The sequence below is a fragment of the Delphinapterus leucas genome, chromosome 2 (genome assembly GCF_059928025.1).
Source record: "Delphinapterus leucas isolate spDelLeu-1000000601 "Yukka" chromosome 2, BTC_Dleu_Yukka2, whole genome shotgun sequence".
Classification (NCBI taxonomy): Eukaryota; Metazoa; Chordata; class Mammalia; order Artiodactyla; family Monodontidae; genus Delphinapterus; species Delphinapterus leucas.
Window position 1 is genome coordinate 6,580,385 of NC_143130.1, and position 22,484 is coordinate 6,602,868.

The 22,484-nt window shown below is 39.9% G+C and overlaps 1 protein-coding gene across 1 annotated transcript in view; it reads left to right on the plus strand.

Annotated features, from left to right (window-relative positions):
* The window catches only part of ITGA8 (integrin subunit alpha 8), a 178,641-nt gene that overhangs the window by 82,125 nt on the left and 74,032 nt on the right, over positions 1–22,484 (plus strand). Inside the window, exons 13-18 of the mRNA XM_022580578.3 lie at positions 9,677–9,722; positions 12,670–12,777; positions 18,197–18,252; positions 18,665–18,819; positions 20,155–20,292; positions 20,784–20,851. Coding sequence (XP_022436286.1) covers positions 9,677–9,722; positions 12,670–12,777; positions 18,197–18,252; positions 18,665–18,819; positions 20,155–20,292; positions 20,784–20,851 — 571 coding nt within the window. The remainder of the gene's footprint in view (positions 1–9,676; positions 9,723–12,669; positions 12,778–18,196; positions 18,253–18,664; positions 18,820–20,154; positions 20,293–20,783; positions 20,852–22,484) is intronic.

Consider the following 22,484-nt stretch of genomic DNA (forward strand, 5'->3'; position numbering starts at 1 on the left):
AAATCACATAGCACTTATCAAAGCAAATCACATATTCTGGAGGGACAAATTGGTTAGAAATACAGATCAGCCGATCCATTCTCCTCCCCTAGAGAAATCTGATAACTTTAAGGTCCTGAGCATAAATGCTTCTGGCCTTTTCCAGCAGGCACAATACCAAGGTGGTGTCTCAAAAGACAAACATACTTCTGGTGGTAGATAACTGTTTTCTTGGCCTCTGAATAACTGTGGCCACATTCTCATGAAAAAAGGAAATGTGGCCTGTTTCGCCAGATATTTGATTTTTCCAGAGTAGGAAAATTCCCATCCTGAGGCCTAGGAATCAGAGTTCCCAAAGAAAAACGTGTGCTGCTCTTGACCATCAGGAGGGTGGCTCTCAACCTCTCCTCTGTAATGACAGTCTGATCATGATGCAGCCTCTGAATCTGGAGCCTCCGTGTGTGTATGGGTTTCCCTCCCAACACCTTCAAGTACACATGCCAAAATTCAGCAGAACTTGATTGTAGTTGACATTAGCCTGTCTTAAAAACTGTTACATTTTCCTCAGCTCTCTCTTCTTTAGTATATTATCTCATGATTACTTATCCTCCTATTTCACAGGTATTTATAAAGTCCCTGCCCTGTCTCTGGCACTGTGCCTGGTGCCGTGGATGCAAAGATTATTTCTTTCTTCATTTATTTCAACCCCTACCACTCCATAAAATCTTTGTGATATGCAAACCTGAGGAAAGATTCCTGCCCTGGAAGAGTTTATAGTCTCATTTTCTTGGCCATTTCCAAAGAGTCAATTCTTACAATTCTTCTGTTATTTATAAAGTGTCTAATCTCAAGATACAAACATTTCACCTTATTTGGAGACAAAAACAAAGCACATGATTCCCTTGAATCAGTTTCATAATGGAACTTTCCTGTCCATGTGTCATATCAATAGATACGGATCAGGCCAAGTGCCACCTGTGTTATACTTGTCTAAATAATTAAGTCCAGGATTATACAAGAAGAACAGAGTTCGTGTTTCTTCAAATCAGTAGCTTTTTCCTCTGACATAGCAAAAACGCACTGATGTGCTGGGAGAGACGAATGTAACAGAAAAAAAATAAATGTGAAAATCGTTGCAAAACTTGAAATTCTGATGTGATTTTAAAAATTGGTAGACTTAGAAACCCTGACTTCTGGCTTCAAAGATTTGAACCCTTGGAAAAGAATATTTTATTCCATGAATCATAGATGGTCAAGCTGTAGCCCTTTACTTAACGATCTTCCTTAATCTCACAGACAGAGCTCCTCAGATGACCTTCATTTGACTTATTAAACATTAGCATGCACATCTTTTAAAATATGGAGCTTTGGAGTCCAGTCTTGAGCCTATGATCTGAATCTGTATCTATAAACAAGAGAGTTTTTAACAACTTTTTATATTGAAGTATAGTTGACTTACAATATTCTGTTAGCTTCAGGTGTACAGCAAAGTGACTCAATTAAATGGATATATATATATATATATATATATATATATGCTTTTTCTGATTCTTTTCCATTATAGATTATTACAAGATCTTGAATGTAGTTCCCTGTGCTATACAGTATATCATTGTAGTTTATTTTATGTATAATGGTGTGTATCTGTTAATCCCACACTCCTAATTTATTCCTCCTCCATCCCTTTCCCCTTTGGTAATGACACATTTGTTTTCTATGTCTGTGAGCCTGTTTCTGATTTGCCTCAATACATAAATTCATTTGTATTATTTTTTAGATTCCATATATGAGATCATATAATATTTGTCTTTCTCTGTCTGACTTCACTCAGTATGATAATCCCTAGGTCCATCCACGTTGCTGCAAATGGCAATATTTCATTCTTTTTTATGGCAAAGTAATATCCCATTGTGTGTGTGTGTGTGTATACACACGCACACACACACACACACATATATATACACATACCACTTCTTCTTTATCCATTCATCAGTTGATGGACACTTAGGTTGCTTGAATTTTGACTGTAATTTTAATCCTGAAGCCATTTCAGTCCATTTTTTAACAAGAATTATTGTGTCTTAGGTTGGGTTCTTTTAGAGCAGACATTAAGACAAGGATTAGAAGACAAGTGGTTTGACTAGATAGCCTCATCCACCAGAGGGCAGACAGCAGAAGCAAGAAGAACTACAATCCTGCAACCTGTGGAACAAAAACCACATTCACAGAAAGATAGACAAGATGAAAAGGCAGAGGGCTATGTACCAGATGAAGGAACAAGATAAAACCCCAGAAAAACAACTAAATGAAGTGGAGATAGGCAACCTTCCAGAAAAAGAATTCAGAATAATGATAGTGAAGATGATCCAGGACCTCGGAAAAAGAACGGAGGCAAAGATCGAGAAGATGCAAGAAATGTTTAACAAAGACCTAGAAGAATTAAAGAACAAACAAACAGAGATGAACAATACAATAACTGAAATGAAAACTACACTAGAAGGAATCAATAGCAGAATAACTGAGGCAGAAGAACGGAGAAGTGACCTGGAAGACAGAATGGTGGAATTCACTGCTGCGGAACAGAATAAAGAAAAAAGAATGAAAAGAAATGAAGAAAGCCTAAGGGACCTCTGGGAAAACACTAAACACACCAACATTCATACTATAGGGGTCCCAGAAGGAGAAGAGAGAAAGAAAGGACCGGAGAAAATATTTGAAGAGATTATAGTTGAAAACTTCTTGGGTGGGAAAGGAAATAGCCACCCAAGTCCAGGAAACGCAGAGAGTCCCATACAGAATAAACCCAAGGAGAAACATGCCAAGACACATAGTCAATCAAATTGGCAAAAATTAAAGACAAGGAAAATTGTTGAAAGCAGCAAGGGAAAAACGACAAATAACATACAAGGGAACTCCCATAAGGTTAAGAGCTGATTTCTCAGCAGAAACTCTACAAGCCGGAAGGTAGTGGCATGACATATTTAAAGTGATGAAAGGGAAGAATCCACAACCAAGATTACTCTACCTGGCAAGGATCTCATTCAGATTAGATGGAGAAATCAAAAGCTTTACAGACAAGCAAAAGCTAAGAGAATTCAGCACCACCAAAACAGCTTTACAACAAATGCTAAAGGAACTTCTCTAAGTGGGAAACACAAGAGAAGAAAAGGACCTACAAAAACAAACCCAAAACAATTAAGAAAATAGTAATAGGAACATACATATCGATAATTACCTTAAATAAACATGAATGGATTAAATGCTCCAACCAAAAGACACAGGCTCACTGAATGGATACAAAAACAAGACCCATATATATGCTGTGTACAAGAGACCCACTTCAGACCTAGGGACACATACAGATGGAAAGTGAGGGGATGGAAAAAAATATTCCATGCAAATGGAAATCAAAAGAAAGCTGGAGTAGCAATACTCATATCAGATAAAGTAGACTTTAAAATAAAGAATGTTACAAGAGACGAGGAAGGACACTACATAATGATCAAGGGATCAATCCAAGAAGATATAACAATTATAATTATCTATGCCCCCAACATAGGAGCACCTCAATACATAAGGCAACTGCTAATAGCTATAAAAGAGGAAATCGACAGTAACACAATAATAGTGGGGGACTTTAATACCTCACTTATACCAATGGACAGATCATCCAAACAAAATTAACAAGGAAACACAAGCTTTAAATGACACAACAGACCAGATAGATTTAATTGATATTTATACGACATTCCATCCAAAAACAGCAGATTACACTTTCTTCTCAAGTCCTCATGGAACATTCTCCAGGATAGATCACATCTTGGGTCACAAACCAAGCCTCAGTAAATTTAAGAAAATTGAAATCATATCAAGCATCTTTTCTGACCACAAGTCTATGAGATTAAAAATCAATTACGGGCTAAAATGTACAAAACACAAACACATGGAGGCTAAACAATACATTACTAAATAACCAAGAGTACACTGAAGAAATCAAAGAGGAAATCAAAGAATACCTAGAGACAAATGACAATGAAAACATGATGATCCAAAACCTATGGTATGCACCAAAAGCAGTTCTAAGAGGGAAGTTTATAGCAATACAAGCCTACCTCAAGAAACAAGAAAAATCTCAAATAAACAATCTAACCTTACACCTACAGGAACTAGAGAAAGAAGAACAAACACAACTCAAAGTTAGCAGAAGGAAAGAAATCATAAAGATCAGAGCAGAAATAAATGAAATAGAAACAAAGAAAACAATAGCAAAGATCAATAAAACTAAAAGATGGTTCTTTGAGAAGATAAAATTGATAAACCATTAGCCAGACTCATCAAGAAAAAGAGGGAGAGGACTCAAATCAGTAAAATTAGAAATGAAAAAGGAGAAGTTATAACAGACATCACAGAAATACAAAGCATCCTAAGAGACTACTACAAGCAACTCTATGCCAATAAAATGGACAAATTCTTAGAAAGTTATAACCTTCCAAGACTGAACCAGGAATAGAAAATATGAACAGACCAATCACAAGTAATGAAATTGAAACTGTGGTTAAAAATCTTCCAACAAACAAAAGTCCAGGACCAGATGGCTTCACAGGTGAATTCTATCAAACATTCAGAGAAGCGCTAACATCCATCCTTCTCAAACTCTTCCAAAAAACTGCAGGGGAAGGAACATTCCCAAACTCATTCTATGAGGCCACCTTCACCCTGATACAAAACCAGACAACGATACTACAAAAAAAGAAAATTACAGACCAATATCACTGATGAAAATAGATGCAAGAATCCTCAACAAAATACTAGCAAACAGAATCCAACCACACATTAAAGGGATCATACACCATGATCAAGTGTGATTTATCCCAGGGATGCAAGGATTCGTCAATATACGCCAATCAGTCAATGTGATACACCATATTAACAAATTGAAGAATAAAAACCATATGATCATCCCAATAGATGCAGAAAAAGCTTTGACAAAATTCAACACCCATTTATGATAAAAACTCTCCAGAAAATGGGCATAGAGGGAACCTACCTCAACATAATAAAGGCCGTATATGACAAACCCACAGCAAACATCATTCTCAATGGTGAAAAACCAAAAGCATTTCCTCTAAGATCAGGAACAAGACAAGGATGTCCACTCTCACCACTATCATTCAACATAGTTTTGGAAGTCCTAGCCACGGCGATCAGAGAAGAAAAAGAAATAAAAGGAATACAAATTGGAAAAGAAGAAGTAAAACTGTCACTGTTTGAAGATGACATGATACTATACATAGAGAATCCTAAAGATGCCACCAGAAAACTACTAGAGCTAATCAATGAATTTGGTAAAGTTGCAGGATACAAAATTAACACACAGAAATCTCTTGCATTCCTATACACTAATGATGAAAAATCTGAAAGAGAAATTAAGGAAACACTCCCATTTACCAGTGCAACAAAAAGAATAAAATACCTAGGAATAAACCTACCTAGGGAGACAAAAGACCTGTATGCAGAAAACTATAAGACACTGATGAAAGAAATTAAAGATGATACAAACAAATGGAGAGATATACCATGTTCTTGGATGGGAAGAATCAATATTGTGAAAATGACTATACTACCCAAAGCAATCTACAGATTCACTGCAATCCCTATCAAATTACCAATGGCACTTTTTACAGAACTAGAACAAAAAATCTTAAAATCTGTATGGAGACACAAAAGACCCCGAATAGCCAAAGCATTCTTGAGGGTAAAAAACGGAGCTGGAGGAATCAGACTCCCTGACTCCAGACTATATTACAAAGCTACAGTAATCAAGAGAATATGGTACTGGCAGAAAAACAGAAATATAGATCAATGGAACAGGCTAGAAAGCCCAGAGATAAACCCACGCACCTATGGTCAATTAATCTACAACAAAGGAGGCAAGGATATGCAACGGAGAAAAGACAGTCTCTTCAATAAGTGGTGCTGGGAAAACTGGACAGCTACATGTAAAAGAATGAAATCAGAACACTCCCTTACCCCATACACAAAAATAAACTCAAAATGGATTACAGACCTAAATGTAAGACTGGACACTATAAAACTCTTAGAGGAAAACATAGGAAGAACACTCTTTGACATAAATCACAGCAAGATCTTTTTTGATCCACCTCCTAGAGTAATGGAAATAAAAACAAAAATAAACAAATGGGACCTAGTGAAACTTAAAAGCTTTTGCAAAGCAAAGGAAACTACAAATAAGACGAAAAGACAACCCTCAGAATGGGAGAAAATATTTGCAAATGAATCAACAGACAAAGGATTAATCTCCAAAATATATAAACAGCTCATGCAGCCCAATATTAAAAAAACAAAAAACCCAATCCAAAAATGGGCAGAAGGCCTAAATAGACATTTCTCCAAAGAAGACATACAGATGGCCGAGAAGCACATGAAAAGCTGCTCAACATTACTAATTATTAGAGAAATGCAAATCAAAACTATAATGAGCTATCACCTCACACCAGTCAGAATGGCTGTCATCAGAAAATCTACAAACAACGAACGCTGGAGAGGATGTCGAGAAAAGGGAACCCTCTTGTACTGTTGGTGGGAATGTAAATTGATACAGCCACTATGGAGAACAGTATGGAGGTTCCTTAAAAAACTAAAAATAGAATTACCATATGACCCAGCAATCCCACTCCTGGGCATATACCCAGAGAAAACCATAATTCAAAAAGACACATGCACCCCAATGTTCACTGAAGCACTATTTACAATAGCTAGGTCATGGAAGCAACCTAAAGGCCCATCAACAGACGAATGGATAAAGAAGATGTGGCACATAGATACAATGGAATATTACTCAGCCATAAAAAGGAACAAAATTGGGTCATTTGTAGAGACGTGGATGAATCTAGAGATTGTCATACAGAGTGAAGTCAGTCAGAAAAGAAAAACGAATATCGTATATTAACGTATATATGTGGAATCTAGAAAAATGGTACAGATGAACCGGTTTGCAGGGCAGAGAGTGAGACACAGACGTAGAGAACAAACATACAGACACCAAGGGGGGAAAGTGGTGGGGGGAGGTGGCGGTGGTGTGATGAATTGGGAGATTGGGATTGACATGTATACACTAATATGTATAAAATAGATATTTAATGAGAACCTGCTGTATAAAAAAATAAATTAAATAAAGTTCAAAAAAAAAAAAAAAAAAAGAAGGCAAGTGGTTTGAGAAATATCCCCAGAAAATCATTGCTATGGGAGTAGGGAAGAGAGATGTGGGAAGGGAAGATTATCATCAAGAGGCTGACAGGGTGGGCAACTCGGGCTCTGTCTAGCTGGGGAAATCTGGGAGACAGGGAAGTACATGTCTCAGAGTCACCCTAAGAAAGCAGCCATGTGCGCTCATGTACCTGCTTATCCATCCAACTCCCATGCATCATGGACCGAGGACAATGCCCTTGGCCCAGCCAAGAGAGGCCCCTAGAGAAGAATCATATTGCTTGCAGCCTGGCCAGTTCCTTTGTTCTGGAAAGGTGAATGCCAAGGGCATGTGGCTACAAATCATTTTCCTGTACGAATTCCATTGAACCAGTTTAACTTCTTGATCGGTTTTCCATATGGCACTGACAAAGGAGTTCCCTCCTCTCTTTTTCTTTTTTTTTTCATTTTCACTTCTGTCCTACTAGAATTAACCGATTAGAGTTTCAGCTATTGTAAGTTTTCTTCTGTGGCCGTTATTTCTTCCGAATCCAGTTTTCCCATCTCTGCTTCTAAATGTTACTCTGCAGATATCACCATGGTCGTTTAAATTTTTGTTTGATTGCATCCACTGAGAAAGAATAACCATTATAGATGAGATTAAGAGAAACAGAGAGTTCTGCCTATATATCAGCCGGTCACTGAGGTCATTGTGAACATTACCCCTCAAATAGTCTAAGATTGCTCTGTTGCCCAGCACCACTGTAACCCAGCTTCACCTCTTATGTACTTGTGTGAACTTCAATGAATGTATCGGTGAGCCTCCCTAAGTCTCAAATTACTCTTCTGTAAAATTGTGCTAATAATATGATAGAGACTTCTTAACTTGTTAAGAATAAGTTAAAGTAAATCCATTAAAAGAATTCCTGGCCTAGAATAAGTGTTCAATATGTGCTATTTAGTACTATCATTGCTGTTGTTATTTAATATTTTTGTATAGTGGTTTCCCTGCTTATCCAGGGGGGCATACGTTCCACGACCCTCCAGTGGATGCCTGAAACCGCGGAGAGTACTGAACCCTACACATACTACGTTTTTCCCTATACATAAAGCTGGATTTATAAATTAGGCACAGTCAGAGATTAACAACAATAACTAATAATAAAATAGAACAATTATAACCATATACTATAATAAAAGTTATGTGAATGTGGTTTCTCTCTGTCAAAATATCTTATTGTTACAAATTTAATGCCTTTTCCGTCTTAACTAAGCACTTCTCACCCACCGTGGCTTTAACTTTTGCAGTTTGAGATGCGACAGCAAAACTAGCACGGCTTTCTTTTTCCTTCTTCACAATTTCACAGAGAGAAGATTTCTTCTTACCACAGATCTTAGCAACCTTGGCATAGGATTTTGTTTCTTTCCTTATTAAGTGGAGAACGTTCACCTTTTTACTTAAAGGTAGCACTTTACGGCTTCTCTTTGGCACATCTTAATTGCCAGCATCACTCCTTTTAAAAAAATTTTTTTAATTTTAATTTTTTTTGGCCGTGCCACGCGGCGTGCGGGATCTTAGTTCCCCGACCAGGGATCGAACCCCTGCCCCCTGCAGTGGAAGCATGGAGTCTTAGCCACTGGACCGCCAGGGAAGTACCTAGTCTCACTCCTCTTGCACTTTGGAGCCATTATTAAGTAAAGTAAGGGTCACTTGAACAAGCACTGAGACACCAAGTTGGCTAAGTGACTACGGGCAGGACACGCTGGACCAAGGGATCATTCACATCCCGGGCGGGACAGAGCAGGACGGCGTGAGATTTCATCACGTTGCTCAGAACGGCGTGCAATTTAAAACGGATGAGTTGTTGATTTCTGGAATTTTCCACTTAATATTTTCAGACCGTGGTTGACCACAGGTAACTGAAACTGAAGAAGCAAAACCGCAAATGAGGAGAGACGGCTGTAATGCTATGTCAGTTATTTCATATGCTACTGATCACTGTGCCATCCGCATATTTGTCAAGAGCAAATGGCTGTGACGAGATGACAGCCAAAATGTCTCACTTCGTTGGTAAAATACTTTCCTTACAGGGTTGCTCCGGTAGCGGGATGATAAAATACTATGTGCTACAAGCCTGGCACTTAGTAGGCCCTTAGCCCCTGCTTTTCCCCTTTTGATTTAAGATGTGTGCCTTGAGTCTGGAGGATAGGAGAAATGGTGTTACGATGAGCATCTGAAGCATTTCTAGAAGGCTGGCCTTCCTGAGTCCAGAAGGGTTTGAGATCTATTGATGTATGTGTCTTATGGAGCTAGAGTGAAGTTCCAGTATCCTTTCCAAAGTGTCTTAAGAACGGTGTGATTTGCTGTTCTTACTTTTATGACTCTCACTCTGCAATCAGCATTTCAGGATGCTTTATGTGCTATTTATAATTATGAGTTTGGATCGTTTCTATAAAATTTGTACACGTGTTGTGTTTTTGTCTTTTTTAGATTTAATTGTGGGTGCATTTGGAACAGGAAAAGTAGCTGTTTACAGGTATGTGGTTGGTGGTATGCAAATGCTCTTTTCTTTTATTGACATGTAGCATTATATTAGTTTCAGGCATACAACATAATGATTCAATATTTGTATATATTGCAAAATCATCACCACAATGTCTAGTTGATAACATCCATCACCACACATAGTTACAGTTTTTGTGTGTGTGATGAGCACTTTTAAGATCTACCCTCTTAGCAACTTTCAAATATACAACACAGTATTATTAACTCTAGGCACCATGCTATATATTTCATCCCCCAAACTTATGTATCTTATAAACAGAAGTCTATACTTTTGGCCACTTTCATCCATTTCCACCTCCATCTCATCCCCACCTCTGGCAACCACCAATCTGTTTTCTGTATCTATATGTTCATTTGTTGGTTTTGATTTTTGTTTCTAGATTCTACACGTAGGTGAGATCATATGGTATTGATCTTTTTCTGTCTGACTTTTTTCACTTAGCATAATGCTCTCAAGGTACTTCTGTGTTGTCATAAATGGCAAGATTTCCTTTTTATGGCTGAAAGCCACACTTTCTTTATTCCTCCATCCGTGGACATGTTCTAATTGTCTCAAATGCATTTCTTTTTCGTTGTTAGTTTTGCCTTAAAGAGTAAATCCAAACTATCTATTTTGGAGAGCATTTAGATGCTCTCTGTAAAGTTTGGAGGAATATTTGCTCTCAATATTTTCCCCTTTCTTTCAGCCCTTCTGTCTTTTTTTTCTCATACCTCATGACCAAACTTCCAGCTTCTACTAACATAACATTAAATAAGATGTGAATCTTAGCAGAACTTCTAAAATGACACACTTTTTAAAGTTATTACATTTGAATACTTCTCTTTGCTTTGGAAATGCATTAAAATGCGCCTATAGATAAGGAATGCAGGGTGGGGGAGTGTTGCCATGCACCCTGGCCTCTATCATCAAGTGTGGACACTACATTAAGGAACAGAAATACCAAGAATTGGTAGCCTCCCAAAGCAAGAATTGAACAACTGTTCAAATGTGACAGGTCTGGATTTAAAAAACCTGGCCACTCCACACACTCACCCATTTGTAATCTTGGGCAAGTTTCTATAACTTTCTGAGCCTCAGATTTTTTTCATTGTAAAATGGGCATAATATTTACAAGTTTATTTTTGTTGAAAGGATTAAGTGAGAATCTGCATGTAAGGTACATGGAATAATAAGTAACTGGTAGACAGTGCTACCAGTTACTTACTAGATTCTTCTTTCTTCTTAAAAAAAATTTAGATTCTTTTTTATTATTAAAAAATGTTTTATAGGAATGCAAGACACTAGGTCAGGATATCAAGACAAAAGGCAGAGGTCCAATCCAGGTGTTCTGGGCACGTAGTTCGAACCTAGGTCAACTCCCTGAGGTATTCTAAAGTCGGTTTCCTCAAGTAGGCAAGATTGTCTTCTTCATCAGTCCCAAGACATACTCAGAGGGCTGATTTATACTAGCCACTCTCCACTTCAGGGGGTAGAGAATCAGGTGATTGAAACTCTCAAAGTACCTGAATGATGGGGCTGTGTTTGTGGTGGCCATGAATATGCACCACTCAGAGCTGATGGAGTGAAACTGACTCATGGTCCCTCCACTGTGCTCTGGGTCTACATGTGCAACAAGGCCCTATTTCCCATGAGCTGCTCCCAGCCGATTACTGGACACAACAGGGATACAAATACAGGCCCACCTGGAGCTCCACTAGCAGGCAGATTTGGCTCAAGGGCTCCGCAGTGCCCTGGCTGGCGCTTCTTTCCCAGATCCTCTTTCGTTTCCTTACTTCTTCACAGGAATCAGATGTACGTCACACTCTGACTGCTGGTCCCAGCCTCCTCCCTCCCTCCCTCCCCTTTTTCCCTCATCAGTATTTGCCCTAATAAGTGTCTTGTGTGTCTAATCCTGTCTTACCATCTGCTCTTCCAAGGGCTGGAGCTAACACAATATTGAAAAGAAAAGTCACGTAACAGAGTACAGATAATAGCGCAAAGGAGTTCAGGAAAATTCCCATCGGGCGCCATTACGGTAATCACGGAATTGTTTAAACCAGTGCCCTAAACAACACGCTGCCCCAAGGCCCCGCCCTCCCTCCTGTCGGAGGAAAACAAGCAACACGTCGTTTCACACTGTCATCTGGAGATTTCACTCCCATTTCTCATATCTTGGCACCAAGCTTTATAAATATTGCCCCATTCCTTTTCCCAGTGACTTACTTTCTTGTCTGATTTATCCTCCCTGGGTGGTTGGAATGGAGTTTACTCGGCATTAGACCCTCTCCTCAAACTCGGCCGCACCATAGAAGCACCTGGAGGTTTTTGTTTTTGACATTCCAGTGCCTGGCCTTGACCCCGGGAGGCTGGCTTCTGTTTTTCAGCTCCCGGGGTGCTTCTGTTGTGCAGTCAGGGTTGAGAACCATTGCTCCACGTGAAGCGCAGCATGAGTCAGCTCACCCTCATGGGTTTAGCTCAATCTGCAAAGCTTGTCTACAAAATGATCGATCAGCGGTTCAAAATCACCAGCCAACATGGCGACAAAACTAGCAAAACTCGAGCACTTACAGATGCAACGTGAGTGACTGTAGGATGATGTACTTCCTCATATTCAGATGCGAATATGGACAGACCAGCAGGTCCCAGAGGAGAAATCTTTCACAGCCATGTCGCCAAAATACCGTTAGCCCCTCCACAGACAGAGAAGGTCCGTGAGCGTGGCTGTGCTTCATGGGCCCATGGCTCCTTTATTTGTATTCGTGAGCTACCGGATGTGTCTGGAGGTCGTTGGTTGAGTCTAGAGCCCACCTGTTCACTCAGTGAGGGGAGTTCTTGGCACCGGGGCCGGAAATGTTGGCCGTGGCCTCTAGAGGTGGAGCAGTGGGCTTCTGCCTGCCCCTCCTGGGGCTGGTTAAAACCGTGTGTCTTCTCCCTGCAGAGCGAGGCCAGTTGTGACGGTGGGAGCCCAGCTTCTCCTGCACCCGGTGATCATCAATCTGGATAATAAAACCTGCCAGATTCCAGAATCGATGGCATCTGTGGCCTGGTGAGTCAGTGCGGTGCTGCCGGCCCGCTTAGGCAGACTCAGATCACCTGGAGATCTGGTGAACATGCAGCTCTGGGGGCCGCAGGCCTGGGATGGGGGCTGAGACTTTACATTTCTGAAGAGGCTCCAAGGGGGTGCTAATGCTGTGGGTCTGTGCACCACATCTGAGTAGCCAGTTGTTAGTCTTTCAAAAGAAAAATAAAAGGATCTCTGACACGATGCTGAACTTTTGCTGTTATGGGAAGGCCATTTCTCCAATCTACAGGCTCCACGTGTGATGAGAAACAAAAACACTTGAGAAAATTCCCAACAAAGCAAATCTTGGAGATCTCTTTTAGAATCTTGGCGTACTAAAATACACATTAACCAAACTGAAAATATAATAAAATACCTTGATGCTTGTATTTGCATATGCATATGGAAACCACTTTTCAGACATATGTATTGTCCTTTTTTTTTTTTTTCTTAAATAGGCTTGAGTTAAATTACTTGGTTTCCTATGCTGAAAATAGATGTCAGTTTTATAACCTCACATCTGTATACAATGAGACAGAAGGTAAACATTATAAAAATAGAGATTTTTGTGTCCTCAACTATATTTCTGTGGCCATGATCTCATCATCAGGAATAGTCCTCTGCCTGGCCTGTAGGCGGACAGGCTCACACACCTTCTGAGAGTGTTCCTCGTGAATCTGGCCGGTCACCCGAAGGCAGTAAGAAATGGAACTTGGCTGTAGCACAGCTCAAGGAAATGCCACTTTGCTTCTCAATATGTAGGTCCTCCAGGGTCAGAAGTCTGTCACATTGGGTAATGCCTTAGGGTATATTCTCTGAAAAATCAACAAACATTTGGAGCATTTGAGATTCACCTCCATTTTCAGATGATATGGTCGGTTCCTGAGAAAGTCAGAATGCAGAACGCACCAGTCTATAGACCCATAGAAGCCAGTTTCAGCTCGTTGCTCATGACCTTGGACAGGGGTTCAGACTGGAGTCAAAGCCTTTGAGGGTGGTGGATGGGGGTGTAGAGGACCCTGAAGAATTCTTTGAAAAACCTCCTTTGCTGGGACCTGTCGGTTCAGGGAGGCCTGTCTTCCCCTTAAGCAGCTTCTGAAAGTAACTGGGAAATGCCCTGAGCACATTTTAAAATGGTATGAAACCATAAAATATTATAATGAAAACCTGATCTGAGAAAATATGTGAAAGAGCTAGCTAGCATCTCTCCTAGCCCTGGATGAAATGAACATGAAATGAACAATGAGTGCTACTTGGGCACAAGTATTAAAACTTTGGTATTTCGCCCAACAGTCCTCTGTTCGCACATTCATCACTGAATGGACTTCTAGACTGAATTCTTTAAAGCATATATGTGTGGCACACTCTGGTGTGAAATGTTGTTACGAACGAGATCATCTTTTCTCAGGATTTTTCAGTTTTTGAATGTTTTAAAAAATTGAAGTGTTTTTTTTAACAGATTGTGGGATCTGTTTGGTTTTATGGAAAGAATATTCCTTTTTCTTTTTAAAAAATTTTTTATTTTTTAATTGTTTTTTTCATGGAAAGGCATTTTATTTTAAATATAGCAGATTGGGAGTTTGGGATTGACATGAATATTACTTTTTAACAAGAAAATTGCCTTGTTTTCACGAATTCTTGTTGCATTAAATCAGATTTGTTACGTGGGCAAGTTACAATTATTTATTTGATTCTATTGCATCCATTTCCTGAAAGATGTTTTATTTTCACATACAAAAATTTTGAATGGGTAACTCAGAGTATTAGAAGATGGAAAATTAGCAGCGGGTTCAGTCTCGAATGTGTTTCTCGGATACTTTTTAAAATGTATTATAGGAATTTAGCTCATTTTTTAAAAAATGATTGAAAAGCATTTGTTGATTTTCTTTTCTGTAATTTTTGTCTGTATTTGATATAATCTTGTATTGTACATCTGAAAACTATTAAGTAAACCTCTAACTGGGAAATAGTTCTCCATTTCCCTCAATGTGAATTTCTCTGCCTTTCAAACAGCTGTGCAATTTTTTTTTTTTTTTTTTTGCGGTACGCGGGCCTCTCACTGTTGTGGCCTCTCCCGTTGAGGAGTCCAGGCTCCGGACGCGCAGGCCCAGCGGCCATGGCTCACGGGCCCAGCCGCTCCGCGGCATGTGGGATCTTCCCAGACTGGGGCACGAACCCGTGTCCCCTGCATCGGCAGGCGGACTCTCAACCACTGTGCCACCAGGGAAGCCCAGCTGTGTAATTTTATAAAGTTTCTGCTACTTGCATTTCTAAACTAGAGGAAAAAAAAAAAAAAAGCCAACCCATAAATATTCACATAATTGTTATCTAATGAGAAAGATTAAAACTATTTGGTAGGGCTTCCCTGGTGGCACAGTGGTTGGGAGTCCGCCTGCCGATGCAGGGGACACGGGTTCGTGCCCCGGTCCGGGAAGATCCCACATGCCGCGGAGCGGCTGGGCCCGTGAGCCATGGCCGCTGAGCCTGCGCGTCCGGAGCCTGTGCTCCGCAACGGGAGAGGCCACGACAGTGAGAGGCCCGCATACCGCAAAAAAAAAAAAACAAAAAAAAAACTATTTGGTAAAAAAAAAATATTTTATAAATATTAAAGTTAATAACTATCCCCTTTTCAAATTTGGAAAAACTTTTCAGATATGCCTAACTTTATGTAAAACCTGATATTTGCCATCACTGAAAGAGCATTGAATTGGTTAGATTGAAAAGTGAATTAATTGCTTTGTACTTTTAAGTCCTGTTTCACATTTATCTCATTCCTCTTCTCCCATATGTGGCTACGAGCACCATTACATCACCAGGTCATTATTCTAACCCTTCCTGCATTGGGTTAGGACTAGTATTAGAGGATTTGTAAGGTACTGTCCTGCCTTCTGAAGCACCAGAAGTATAGCCCAACAGTTTCATTTAGAAATTATGTGATGAGGGATCTGGCCTGGTTTAATGGAGTTTTTTTGCTCCAGTCAGACCTATTCATATTGACTATGATCATAAATGCTAGTTTGAAATTTTAATTCTAATTTAATAATAATTCACAGCTTTCTCTGACAACAAGTGTGCGTTATAATTAGGTATAGACCTGTGAGTGCACCTAAGTATCTGTTATATAAAACATACGATGTATATGTGTGTGTTTATATATAACGTAATATAAATGTTGTAAATTCAGAATGAATATTTCAGTGAGGTTTTCTTTTTAGATCAGAAGAGAATGCTTTGAAAGTTATAACTTGGCAACTCTTTTCTGCTAAAGACATCTATAAGCCAAAAAGTTTAGGTTGGAGTGCTATTATCAATAATTCAGTAAGTCGTAGCGGTTATTTAAACTTGTATGAAAAAGTTAAAATCGTCCACTTAATGATATAAAGGTAACAGAAAGGGGGAACTAAGAAGTATAGAATAACACTGACATATAATTTATAAACTGAGTGACCCTTCAGCTGATGACATCGTTTTTAAATCAAATTCTTCTCAAAAGGCGGAGATAATGTTCACATTCATAACTTTATCTCGTTTGCAAAAATTTTTATTGCTTCTCAATTGTGTTAGACAAAATACTGTATGTAAAATTATTTGAATCTATAGATATAATGATAATTTTATTACAAATAGGAATTTATCTTATACAAGCTAATGAGTTTTGCCTATTCAGTATAAGGATGAACAGAAAAACGGTCAACAATTTTAACACGTACCCAAGTACCTCCAAAAAAGTCAGACACAGAAAAAATTCCAATTTTGAAAGCCAGACCTGCTACAAAATTTAAAGATGTGATTAACTATTCATCTTTCTTGAATTATTCCAATTGAAGTGGAAGTGGGCTGGAATTCATGATTTCTCTGGGGAAGTGGTACAAACACTTGAAATAGCAGAGACATCTCGGAAAACGTTTGGCTTAATGGTATGTGACAAATTACTTACCCTGAAGGGAGACATTGACTGAGGTCACGGGAGCTAGATGAATCCCAGATGTGACACATCTTCATTATATCTGACACAGGAAGCTGACACATAATTAAAGCACGACTAGAGATTATTTACTCCTTTTGGATTCTGTGGAAATATTCAAATCATACTAGAGTATTTACTAGTAAAAACGTTAAGGCTGTCGTTAAATCATACTTAAGTATTTTCTTACATTTTTCCTTTCTTAGAAATGTGAAAAAGCCCCATCTTGAATGCTGGCGCTTAGAGCTTGACATTTTTCCATAGGGAGGACAGCACATGCAACAGTCAGGCAGAGACCGCTGGCCGGTCCTCATTCCCTCCAAGGCCACAGGATAGACCCAAGTGCAGGCCATCCTACGAGCCACAGCAGGCACCTCCCTGGATTGAGTTTAGGGCATGTTCAAGGCAAAACTACAAAGGTCTCTCCTACATATCCATCCTTTTTTTATTGACCTTATACACTGTATTGTTGTGCTTACCAAGCCTGAGATGGTCACTCTACGCTCCCCATTTTCTTTCTTTTTCCCTTCCCTCTTCTGGTGTCTCTGCCTCAAATTATATCCCACTCCTGGCAAGTACCTGCCTGAGTTCTTATCTCCTTCCACGGAGAGTGGATTATGGGTTAATCGTACCGTGATGCTCCATGCCTCTCAGAATTAAATCCAAATACTTTTTTTTAATTGAAGTGTAGTTGATGTATAATATTATATAAATTACAGGTATACAGTATAGTGATTTACAATTTGTAAAGATTGTACTCCATTTATACTTATTATAAAATATTGGCTATATTCCCCATGTTGTACAATATGTCCTTGTAGTTTATTTTATACCTAATAGTTTGCACCTCTTGATCCAAATTCTTTAACGTGATTTTCAAAGCCCTGTTCCCTACCTACTGACCCAGCCAGCCTCGGCTTCCTACAGCTTTCCCCATCTTTCTCTAACGCACCAGATTTCTTCAGGTTCCTCAAGTTGGGGTCACGTGCTTGCTCACCTCCAGGCTCTGCCACTAGCTGTCCCCCTGCTGTTCTGCCCAATTCTTCACTCCCTGGCACATGGAAAATATTCACATGCATTTCTTGAGAAAAAGGCAGCAAGTAATTGATCAATTAATCCACTGATTAAATCAATCGACCTCTAGTAATATTTTAAGTATTACCTTCCTATGTAATAATGTCACCTTTCCTAATCGTATTAGAATTGTTGGATATATATATGTATATAAATATATTTTTGATAAGTATATATATCAATCAATAAATATATGCATATTTATTTGTTTGGTTTTGTGTGTGTGTGTGTGTGTGTGTGTACACTAAGAGAAGTATAGAGGAAAAATAAAGCATTCGTTTTATCTGGGGTAAGGTAAAGGAAGTTTGCTACTTCAGATTGCAAAAGTTTATTAACCAATAAATTATTGATTATTATTTCCCCTAGCTTTTCTTTAAGAGTGTGCGCATCTGTGGCAGGCCAGAGCATTTCAAACACAATCGGTGAGCATATTTTCAGTTTTCCACTCCTATACCGTATCAAGAAAAGTCAACAGTAAGCGGTGCACAGACCATTTAAAGCTTTCAAAGAGCTCTTCGTCAGCACCAAGATTTCTGTTATAAATATGGGAACTTCTACATCAACAGTCCTTGAATAATTGGTACTGTCTGTAAGAACAGACCTAATTATGGGGGAAATGACTTTGTGTGTAAAACCATTATAAAACAAGTTGTTTAAGCTTGGGGAGTATTTTATCAAATCTTTGCAGCTCGTGTATTGTTTTTGATCCCAACTATGGAAAAAATGTTTCCTGAATAAGCAAGCTGAAATAGGAATTCGTATCTCTGATAAAGCGCTACATTCACTGAATATTTTTCCTTTCTGGATTATATTTGCTTTATGTCTGTCCTTTAGGCCTGACTGCCGAGGTGCAGTTAGATTCCCTGAAACAAAAAGGAGCCATTAAACGCACGCTCTTCCTTGAAAACCATCAGTCACATCTCGTCTTCCCTCTCGTGATAAAGGGGCAGAAATCCCTCCAATGCCAGGATTTTATCGTTTACCTTCGAGTAAGTGTTCCAGAATCACCTTTCTGGCCTCTAACATTGAAGTCCAAATTCCAACCATTTTTCTCCATTTAAACATCACAGTGGTTCACACAGACCCACATCTATTTTCATTTTATAGGGGAAATCTTTAAAGCCACACACTCCTCTGTTGAGCCTGACTTCAGCCAACCTAATGATGTATTGCTTTTAATTCCGAAGCTGCTTCTTTTTTTCTTTTAATTGTTATTAGAGTATAGTTGATTTACAATGTTGTGTGAATTTCTGCTCCTAAGCTTCTTCTTGTTTTGAATACACTCTTTAGTACTAGTGCTAACTCAGGTGGTTTTCATTTCTAACTGCCTCCCCGCAAAAAACATAAAAGTTAGACACAATTTATTTGAATTTTTATCCTACGTGAGGATGTCTGGCCAGATTTTATCAATGTGCATTTCTGAGCCAACTTAGGAAAAGGGTGAGGCATTCGAAGGCTTTATTAAAAGTAAGTTATAATTACATTTTTAAAGCAATGGATTTTTACAATAACTCCTAAACCCACCGTGAAATAAAAAGCCAAAACGTGTTATGATACAGTTATTTCATCTTCTTACCAGTGATGACGTTGTGAAGCCTCTTTTCATTTGGTCTCCTCTTTGAGGGGATATAGTAAGGGGAAAACCTGTAGAAAGCAGAGTTTACAAACACATTGTAGAACGAAAAGCTGGTGCACGACCCTCGTGTCTCATTATGACTGATACTGGCACCCGGCCGAAGGGCGGCATGCCCACTCCATGGTTTGGGAGTTCCTATGTGTCCAGACCTTGCTGCCGGTACTACCCCCTCCCTCCCCAGGAAGGTTCTGGTGCTTTTTCTAAGGGAACTTCAGATGTGCTGAAGGTGTTTTGAAGTTCATGCAAACAAGGACTTAAAGAGATGATAAGAAAGGAAGAGAATCGAGAGGTTTTCTTCCTCTGAGCCCAAGGGGACTTACAAATTCTGCCAACCTCATTAAGATAAAAATCCCAGTTCATGAAACTTTCAGTGACGTTTCCTGTGCAACTGATTTTTAACTGTGCAATTTGACCAATCCGTGTGAGCTGGTGAAGATCTGGAGAACCTGAAGATTCCTTCCAGAAGCATGTATTTCAACGAAGCCTAAATGATTCCAACTCTGAACATACGTTCATTAACCTGGCTTCTCTATGCCACGTCCACAGCATGTGCCTAGGCCCGCTGGGGTGGTAATTACTTCATGGTTCACTTTTAATGGCCAGAGGCAAGTGCTGTCTGCCTTCCACCAACTAACATCTTGCAGCCATTTCACAGGGCCTTTCTTGAGTGTGTGATTACTTTCCCTAGGATGAAACCGAATTCCGAGATAAACTGTCTCCAATCAACATTAGTTTGAATTACAGTTTGGATGAATCCACCTTTAAAGAAGGTCTGGAGGTGAAACCAATATTGAATTACTACAGGGAAAACGTTGTTACCGAACAGGTAGGTCCTGGCCCGTCTTTGATGGTATATTCGCAGTCAGGCCCTGGGCATTGCTCCTGTGACCTTAAGATGAAATCCAGGCCCTTTTGTTTTCATTCCTGCATACACACTTGTAACATTTGGGAGATTTTCTGAACACGTTTCCTGAAACACTGCATCCCTGTGTTTTCAGAAGCCCTTCCCCTTGTGGAACCAAGATTTAATTTGTTCAAAATGTGGCTGTAATAGAAGCAGTACAGCCTGTAATCCTCAAAACATCGGCCAGAGTAGCATTCTTTACAGACATTTCAGAATGAATTGGAATCGGGCTCCTAAGTAAGCTAGCCTAGAAGGGGAGGTCACTGCTGAACAGAGTTTCTAGCTAGGTAGGTTCATGCAGAGTGAAAGGAAAGCTTTGGTTTAACTTGTGGGATCATTCATAATTTTCAAGAGAAAGGACGGGATTCAGGTTTTCCCAGATTCTTCCTGATACATGTTTTTCCACAACACAGGCTCACATCCTGGTCGACTGTGGAGAAGATAACATGTGCATTCCTGACTTGAAGCTGTCAGCTAGACCGTAAGTTTAAATAAATAAACTTGTCCATTTTACCTAATGGCATACAGGTGTTTACTTAAAGCTTCTCTGGAGAAAGTATACACTTCCAGCCACTACCAAAATACGTGCACTGCGTGAAATTTCTGAGCTTGGCTACACTTTGGGTTAGCCTGTGGCTTAGGTCTTTGTCATTGGTGTCAAGTGACACACCCCAAGACTTTGCCTGAGCTGTTCCATCCTTCACCAAAAGTGGGGGGAAATGCTTCTGTTTGAAGTTAACTCATCTCTGGTGGTTCCGGTTGCTCTCCTCTCTACCTGCCTCAACCCATCCCCACCCCAGGAACTATCTTGCTGCCAGTGTTTGGAAGCTTCTTGGTAGCCTCTCAAGGGGACTTTTTCCAAACTTCATAATCTAGCCAGTGTCCGAAGCAATAGCTTTGATTAAGGGTCACGAGTAGGCATTTCCAAATGCCGTTTCAATTTGAAGTCTGGAGTGAATTAAATGTCCTCAGAATACCTCACAATCAGCTATTTGAGATCTTCCTTTATCTGCCTCTTTCTTCCCTCTTATTTTCCACTTTGTGTCCCACTCAGCTTCCCCTCCTACTTTCTAAACCACCTCTCTCCCTCTCTTCCCATTGCCCACCTTCCTCCTATGGGATGTTTTCAGGGATGTGCTGAAGCCGTCTCCTCCTGGTCTGTGAGCTAATTGTTTACTTTCCGGGAATTTTTGCTGGTAGATCGTTAAGTATGTTGGGAGCTTGAAACTGATCACAGTGGGAGGATTTACACCACTGGAATCGGCAAATGCTACACGTCCTGGTTTTCTTTGTTTCCTTTCGTTTTTGAGAACTGGTTGTTACTTTATTATACAGGTTTTTTAAAAATAAATAAATAAATACATAAATTTAGTTTTGGCTGCATTGGGTCTTCGTTGCTGCACACGGGTTTTCTCTAGTTGCGGCGAGCGGGGACTACTCTTCATTGTGGTGCGCGGGCTTCTCACTGTGGTGGCTTCTCTTGTTGCGGAGCACGGGCTCTAGGTGCACAGGCTTCAGTAGTTGTGGCACATGGGCTCAGTGGTTGTGGCTCACGGGCTCTAAAGCGCAGGCTCAGTAGTTGTGGCACACGGGCTCAGTAGTTGTGGCTTACAGGCTCTAGAGCACAGGCTCAGTAGCTGTGGCGCACAGGCTTGGCTGCTCCGCGGCATGTGGGATCTTCCCGGACCAGGGCTCGAACCCGTGTCCCCTGCATTGGCAGGCGGATTCTTAACCGCTGCACCACCAGGGAAGCCCTAGTATACAGTTTTTAAACGTTACTTTCCATTTACAGTTATTCCAAAGTAGGGGCTCTATTCCCTGAGTTGTACATACATCCGTGAGCCTGTCTCAGACCCAGTGGTTTGTACCTCCCCCTGCCCCGCCCCCGATGTTGCCCCTTCCTCCACTGGTAACCACTAGTTTGAAGCGCTGGTTGTTAAATATTTACCAGAACACCCCTGGATGTTTTCCTGTCCTTCTCATCCAGACATAGTTTTGATTCTGCTCACCACCCACCCCCTCATGACGATCCATCTTGTTTTCTTCCCCAGTCTTGCATGTTTACATCTTCCTCTAAGTCCTTAAATAAAATATCCATGAATCCAGAGATGCAT